The following is an 8,391-nucleotide window of genomic DNA, read 5'->3' on the forward strand; positions in this document are numbered from 1 at the left end:
GTTTTTTTTTTCTCATCCTCTCTTTCCTTGCACTCTCCACCTTCTGATAGGCCCAATTGTCTGTTGTTTCCCTCTGTGTGTCCATACGTACTCGTCATTTAGCACCCACTTGTAAGTGAAAGCATATGATATTTGGTTTTCTGTTCCTGAATTGGTTTTCTAAGGATGATGGCCTCCAGCTCCATGATGCTCCTGCAAACGGCATGATCTTATTCTTTCTTATGGCTGCATAGTATTCCATGGTGTATATGTACCACATTTTCTTTATTCAGTCTCTCATTGATGGGAATTTAGGTTGATTTCATGCCTTTGCATTGTGAATAGTGCTGCAATGAACATATACGTGCATGTGTCTTTATGACAGAATGATTTATATTCCTTTGGGTATATCCCAAGTATTGGGATTGTGGGGTCTAATGATATTTCCATTTTTAGGTCTTTGAGGAATTGTCACACTGTCTGTTTTCCACAGTGGTTGAACTAATTTACATCCCCCAAAACAGTGCATAGGCGTTCCTTTTTCTCTGTGACCTTGCTAGCACTTATTTATTCATTTTTGACTTTTTAATAATAGCTATTCTCAATGGTGAGAATCTTCTACTTAACTCAGGAATGTGTAGCTCCACAAGAGTAGTTCCCCAGCACCCAAAGAGAGCTTGAAGGATTCAAAACCATTATGAACTTCCTCTTAAGATGAACATATGTAGTTGTGTCTACATGCATCAGGGACTGACTGGATGACTGAGGATTCTTTGAATTAACTTTCATGAAAACTACAACATTTGTTAAAGAACAAGTAATTCAAATGTGCTGATTTGTAACTTAAATAATATGTTATTGAAAAATAAATAGTAACCTGTGCAATTATTTAGAACTTAGACTAATAGAAGCCTTTAGAGACAGGACTATTTATCAGTGACATTGCTTAGAATTACTGGCATACTTTGATAATACAAAGGAGATTAATTTTAAATTAGTTTTATCATTGCTTTTAAATTTTCCACAGGCAATGCACCTCCTTATCCTATTGCTCTGCCCTAGGTAAGTCCCTGGAAATTGTAATAGTAGTTAATATTTGTTGAGTCATTCAGAGTTAATGCATGTTTAATCATTGTCATGAATAAATCAGCTAATCCCAAATGCCTTTCCAACATGTTTTATGGTGGCTTTTGTCCAAGGTTTTTTGGTTTTTTTTTCTCTTGGTTTAGAAGACTTGGTGCTGATTGTTCAATTCCATTGAAAATATTAGATCAAAGCAAAAAGAACAAAGCCAGAGGCATCACATTACCAGGCTTCAAACTATACTACAAAGCTACAGTAACCAAAACAGCATGGTGCAAAACAGACATATAGACCAATGGAACAGAATAGATAACCCAGAATAAAGCCACACACTTACAGTCATTTTATATTTGACTAAGTTGACAAAAATAAGCAATGGAGAAAGAACTCCCTATTCAATAAATGGTGCTGGGATAACTGGCTAGCCACAAGCAGAATAAAGAAACTGAACACCTACCTTTTACCGTATACAAAAATTAACTCAAAATGGATTAAAGTTTTAAATGTAACGTCTCAAACTATAAGACTCTTAGGAGAAAACGTAGGAAACACAATTCTGGACAAAGACGTTGGGAATAATTTAGGGCTAAGTCCTAAAAAGTAATTGCCACAAAAACAAAATTGACACGTGGAACCTAATTAAACTAAAGAGCTTCTGCACAGCAAAAGAAACTAACAACAGAGTAAAAAGACAACCTACAGAATGGGTAAAATATTCACAAACTTTGTACCTGACAAAGGTCTAATATGCAAAATCTATAAGGAAGTTAAGCAATTGAAAAAGTGAAATCAAATAACCTCATTAAAAAGTAGCCAAAGAATATGAACAGACAGTTCTCAAAAGAAGACATACAAGCAGCCAACAAGCATATAATAAAATGCTCAACATTAGTAATCATCAGAAAAATGCAAATCAAAACTGCAATGAGATACCATCTCACGCCATTCAGAATGGCTATTAATAAAAAGTCAAAAAACACCAGAGAAAAGGGAATGTGTATACACTGTTGCTGGAAAAGTAAATTAGTTCAGTCACTGTGGAAAGCAGTCTGGAGATTTCTCAAAACGTTTAAAACAAAAGTACCTTTTGACCCAACAATCTCATTACTAGGTATATATCCAAAGGAAAACTAATCTTTCTACCAAAAAGACACACACACTCACATGTTCATTGCAGCACTATTCATAATATCAAAAACATGGAATCAACCTAGGTGCCCGTCAGTGGTAGATTGGACAAAGACAATGTAGTACATGTAATACCAAGGAATACTACACAGCCATAAAAAGGAATAAAGTCATGTTCTTTGCAGCAACATGGATGCAGTTGGAGACTACAATCCTAAGTGAATTAATGCAGGGACAGAAAACCAGCTACTTCATGTTCTTGCCTATAAGTGGGAGCTAAATGTGGGGTACTCATGGACATAAAGATGGCAACAAATAACAGTGGGGACTACTGGAAGGGAGGTTTTTCCCCTGGAGGGTGGCAAAAGTTGAAAAACTAACTGTTGAGTGCTATGCTCATTTCCTGGGTGATGGGTTCAATCATACCCCAAACCTCAGCATCACATACTATACCCAGGTAACAAACTCGCACATATACCCACCCTGAATCTAAAATAAAAGTTGAAATTATAAACTAACATAAAATATAAGAAAAGTAGATCAACAAGTTGAGTTGGGATTGTATGTGATGGAAGGGAAGAACACATGGGGTAAAGGCAAGTCTTCCGGGCCTATTTCCTATTTCTTTGAGCATGGGTACTTGCAGCTCCATTCCACTCTCTTCCTCCACTATTGAATGATAACATCAAAATATATAATACTGATAAAGGCAATCATATTGTTTTCCTATATTCTTTACATTATCATTATGGAAATACACTTGTCGTATACTTTTTGTTTATTTACAATCATTTGGGAGAATTTGCTGTGAAATAGAATGATAAAAATTGTTTTACTCTCATTACAGATGCTGGAGGAAATTCTTTCACTTTTCCTTTTCCAGCCTTATTTTTATCATGAAAAGAGAAGATATTTAATCTTTTTTCTATATTTTATGTTTTTTTAGTTGGTAAATATATAGATTTGGTAATTCAATTGTCCCTCATGTCATATTACTCGCAGAAACCCTGACTGCAAGCATGCCAAAATGCCAGTATCAGCCCATATTTTTCTAGCTTATTAACTGGTCTGTTCTACTCAGCTTCCTCTATCCTACAGGGCCCCATCTGCAGTTTTAACAGTATTGATGATTAATTTTACAAAGAGTAGTTTAAACTGCAAAGCAGAACCTGGAACTGAGCCCTAGAGGGCCCATATGCTCAGAGACATCTCTAAAGCAGAGAAAGAAATGTTTTCTTGAAAATGTTTCTACTATCTTGGTGAAAGATAGTCTGGAAGCTCCTGCTCTAAGGGTTTTGGAGGGCCATAGTAATAAGTTAGATGATGGTAAACTTGCAATAAAAATGACCCAGTTTAGGCTCTCATAGTAACTGTATGTCAGATATCAGAAAAGTGGAGTGTTTCTCACATTCCAAAAGGGAGACCATTTTGCCTTCCATATAATTCCATATCATTTATATTTTTCATCTGGAACTCCTTTTTGTGCTGAGTTTCCACTGTTACTATATCACTATGCATGGCAATATGATATCTGCAATATCTTAGCAATATAGAAGAGCTCTGGATTTGAAATTTTTATTTCTGACATTTATGAGCCATATGATCTCAGAAATAGCTTATTTTTAGAAATTGTATTGTCTTCATTTGTAAAATCGGCCTTCTCAGGATGATTGTGAAGATGAAATAAGACGACATGTGTTAATGTATCTGGTGCAAAGCATCAAATCAATGTAGAATCAGAAAGCCAATGTTAGGTAACAAGCATTCCCTAAGTCTGCAGTGTATCTGTATTCATAGCTGCCTGACTTATCATTCTTGAATTATTTAAAGGTCAAATGGGGAAAATGTACCTATATTTGATAAAAAAGAGGCATCCCAAGTGTAGATTAGCTTGTATAGTTTAAACTTTCAAACATGTTTACTTAAATTAGTTAAAAGAAGGTAATTATATTTTAGGTGTTTCTCAAACTAATATGGACAAAATTATTTAATGTTAAATTTATTAAACACATTTAGAAAGAATTTATGTCATTCTATTTGCCTAAATTGTCTATTATTTCTAATCAAATGCAACATAATTATTTTTAAGAATAGAAAAAAGTGAGATGAATTGATTATAGACAACTATTAAAAATAGGATATAATGTAAGCATTAGTGATTATATTCTCAATTCTCCCCCAAATAATTGTCTCTTATTATGCTATTGTTTTTATTTGTGACAACAGAGCATAAATAAAGAGGATATTACTACAAACTCCCACTGAATTCATTAATATGATTTTCATACTGTTTTAATTTAAAATATTTGTATATAAATTTGGAAGCAACCTAAGCGTCCATCAGCAGACAAATAGATAAAGGAAATATGGCACATATACGCAATGGAGTACTATTCAGCGATGAAAAAGAAGAATATCCTGTCATGTGTAACAACATGGATAGAACTGGAGGTCATTATGTTAAGTAAAATAAACCAGGCACAGAAAAACAAACTTCACCTGTTGTCACTTACTTGTGGGAGCTAGAAATTAAAACAATTGAACTCATGGAGATAGAGAGTATAATGATGGTTACTGAAGGCTGTGAAAGGTAGTGGTAATGGGGAAGGTGCATGATTAATGTGTACAAAAATATACAGAGTGAATAAGATCTAGTATTTGATAGCACAACAGGGTGGCTACAGTCAACAATAATTTATTGTACATTTAAAAATAACTAAAACGGTATAATTGGTATATTTGTAACACAAAGAAAGAATGAATGCTTGAGGTTATGGATATCCCATTTACCCTGATGTGGTTATTATGCACTGCATACCTGTATCAGAATATCTCATGTATCCCATAAACATATATATCTGTTGTGTATCTGCAAAAATTAATAATAAAAAATAATTTTTTAAAATTACAAATTTATAACAGTTACTGGTATTTGGTTATATTTAATAAACTATTTAATAAAATATTTTTAATTTCATGGTATTAAAACATTTTATTAGCTTCATGTTGGGAATAAAAAATTCACCAATATTCTCAAACCCTTATCATTGAATCATGCAGTTTTATTTATCATTCCTTCTAGACATTTCACAACTCTAATCCCACTGCCACCATCATTGTCTGGTCTTCTCATTGGTATCTGACTGCGATAATTTAAATTGTAGCTTACCGTTTTCCCTTACTACAGTCTTTTCTGCTCCATTCTTTGCTCCACAATATAGTCAGTCATTAAAAAAATGATATCATGCCGATTCTCCCTTTAATACCATTACATAGTTTTCTAGGGCCTAGAAGCAAAATCTAACACTTTTAATAATCACACCAACTTTTGTTGTTGACGTGCCCCCAGCACCTAGTGCTTATTACAGATAAGACATTCATTATTAATAAATGAATAAATAAACCTCGGATTTCAGGCTTCTTCTCCTGCCTACCTGCCCTCTGCCCCATTTTCACACTCACATCTTGCTTTGTTTTGAACATGCTATACTATCGCTTTCTGCAGTGCCAAGTGCATTTAAGCCTGTAGAGATGACTTAAATAGAAGAGAGTAAAGAGATTTTTATCTGTGAGACTCATAGGAAAGAGTTCAGGCTATAATCAAGAGTGGAAGATGGTTGACATAGTTACATATTACAAAACAAGGAACTCACATAGGCACCGATGAAAGTATTACAGTTTTTGTAACTAGAGCTTTATTTTAACCCCGTCCTTGTTGTTGATTAATTTTATGATTATAGAAGAGCAAACTTAGCAAATGAAGTAATACTGCTTCATAATAATGAACTTAAATTATATCTGTCATAGGAGGAATTCCACAATGCTTTGGAAGCAATTATTTGGGGGAAAAGAGGAATGTAAAGGTATGGAGCAGTTTAAGAGGCAAGGGAGTTTTAGAAAAGCTGTAAGAACTGAGTAATACCCTATTACCTTCTGGAATGAGCTAATCACAAATGCAGACCTGGGGAGAGCAGGGTAATGGGATGGTATGAAATGTGGGAAGAGACCATTGAGAGTGAAAATGGAAAAGCATGCACAGCAAAGAGGAAAGAAGGGAGGATTAAGAACAAGAATAACCACTCAGGGCAGTCAACTGTGTGCCTGGCATTTTCTTATGTAGTCTATGTTATGGGGTCAAAGCAATTAAAGGCAATGAATGTAGAGGAAAGATGAGAATAATTTAATGTAGCACAGTGCTGAAATGACACAGAGGCCCATCTGGTAGGCACACATAGTTATGAGTGTTTCTGATTATTAGAGATTGATTTGTCTAAAAACCATATGAAAGGTATGCTATTTTACTTTTATTTTTGCTCAAATTGATATTTAAAAAAACATGTAAGAATTCTCTTAAAACAAAACTTAAGGGAGCTCAATTTTGGATTGAATTTCAACTAGTTAGCTTTATGTGATAAAGTGTTTAGAAATGGTCAGTTCTGATTATTTTTCACCTTCTCTAATATATTTAATGACTACAGAAGAATTAAAGTAGTTGGTAAAAATCTGATGTGTTTAGATAAATGCATCACTAATAAAACATTTAGGGAAGCAAAATAATTTAAAAGTGCTTCTGTGTCTTTGTTGTGATAAGCAGATCTTTCTGCTGGTGGAGGTTCTTGCTCAAGTTGATGACTGCTGACTGATCAGGGTTGTGGTTGCAGAAGGTTGGGGTGGCTGTTACAATTTCTTAAAATAGGAAAACAATGAAGTTTGCTGCATTAATTGACTCTTTCACAAAGGATTTCTATTTAGCATATGATATTATTTGATAGCATTTTATTCACAGTAGAATTCTTTTCAAAACTGGAATCAATTTTCTCAACCTCCTGATGCTGCCTTATCACTAAGTTTATGTAACATTCCAAATTCCTTGTTGTCATTTCAACGATGTTCACAGCAACTTCACCAGGAATAGACTCTATCACAAGAAACTTTTGTTCATCCATAATAAGCAACTCCTCAGAAGTTCAAGTTTGAACATGAGATTGCAACAATTAAGTCCCATGTTCAGGCTCCACTTTTCATTTTTTTTTTTGCTATTTGCAGTACATCTGAAGTTACTTCCTCCATGGAAGACTCGAACCCCTCAAAGTCATCCATGAGGGCTGGAATTAACTTCTTCCAAACTTTTGTTAATATTGATATTTTGACCTTTTCTCATGAATCATGAATGTTCCTGATGGCATCTAGAATGGTGAATCCTTTCTAGGGCTTTTCAGTTTACTTTCCCCAAATACATCAGAGGAATTACTATCTATGTCAGTTATAGCCTTATAAAACATATCTCTTAAATAATACGACTTGAAAATTGAAATTAGGCTGAAAAATGCATGTTGTGTTAGCAGGCATAAAAACAACATGAACCTCCTTGTATATCTCTATCAGAGCTCTTGGGTGACTAGGTGCATTGTCAATGAGCAGTAATATTTGAAAAGGAATCTTATTTTCTGAGCAATAGGTCTCAACAGTGGGCTTATATTTTTCAGTAAACCAGTACTATTAGTAAACCAGTAATAGTATGGGATATGCTGTCACCCAGCCTTTGTCATTCTCTTTATAGAACACAGACAGAAAAGACTTAGCATGATTCTTAAGGACCCTAGGATTCTCAGAATGGCAAATTATTGCTGGCTTCAATTTAAGTCACCAGCTGGACTAGCCCCTAACAAGAGAGTCAACCTGTGCTTTGAAGCCAGGCATTCACTTCTCTCTAGCTATAAAAGTCCTAGACCAAGGACCCGCCAACATGGGCCGCGTTCGCACCAAAACCGTGAAGAAGGCGGCCCGGGTCATCATAGAGAAGTACTACAAGCGCCTGGGCAACGACTTCCACACGAACAAGCGCGTGTGCGAGGAGATCGCCATTATCCCCAGCAAGAAGCTCCGCAACAAGATAGCAGGCTATGTCACCCATCTGATGAAGCGGATTCAGAGAGGCCCTGTAAGAGGTATCTCCATCAAGCTGCAGGAGGAGGAGAGAGAAAGGAGAGACAATTACGTTCCTGAGGTCTCAGCCCTGGATCAGGAGATAATTGAAGTAGATCCTAACACTAAGGAAATGCTGAAGCTTTTGGACTTCGGCAGTCTGTCCAACCTGCAGGTCACGCAGCCTACAGTTGGGATGAATTTCAAAACGCCTCGGGGACCTGTTTGAATTTTTTCTGCAGTGCTATATTATTTTCAATAAATCTGGGACAACAG

The 8,391-nt window shown here is 35.3% G+C and overlaps 1 protein-coding gene across 1 annotated transcript; it reads left to right on the forward strand.

Moving 5' to 3' along the window:
• The first annotated feature begins 7,915 nt into the window (after positions 1-7,915).
• On the forward strand, positions 7,916-8,391 carry LOC117085728 (40S ribosomal protein S17-like). The gene has a single exon (XM_033214907.1). It carries the CDS (start codon positions 7,937-7,939, stop codon positions 8,342-8,344), a length of 408 nt encoding a protein of 135 aa, XP_033070798.1. The 5' UTR covers positions 7,916-7,936; the 3' UTR covers positions 8,345-8,391.

This window comes from Trachypithecus francoisi, unplaced genomic scaffold (genome assembly GCF_009764315.1).
Source record: "Trachypithecus francoisi isolate TF-2019V2 unplaced genomic scaffold, Tfra_2.0 Lachesis_group1, whole genome shotgun sequence".
Taxonomy (NCBI): Eukaryota; Metazoa; Chordata; class Mammalia; order Primates; family Cercopithecidae; genus Trachypithecus; species Trachypithecus francoisi.

Excerpts from the sequence above, each read along its gene's own strand:
- LOC117085728 (XM_033214907.1), top strand. The coding sequence starts at position 7,937 with ATGGGCCGCGTTCGCACCAAAACCGTGAAGAAGGCGGCCCGGGTCATC.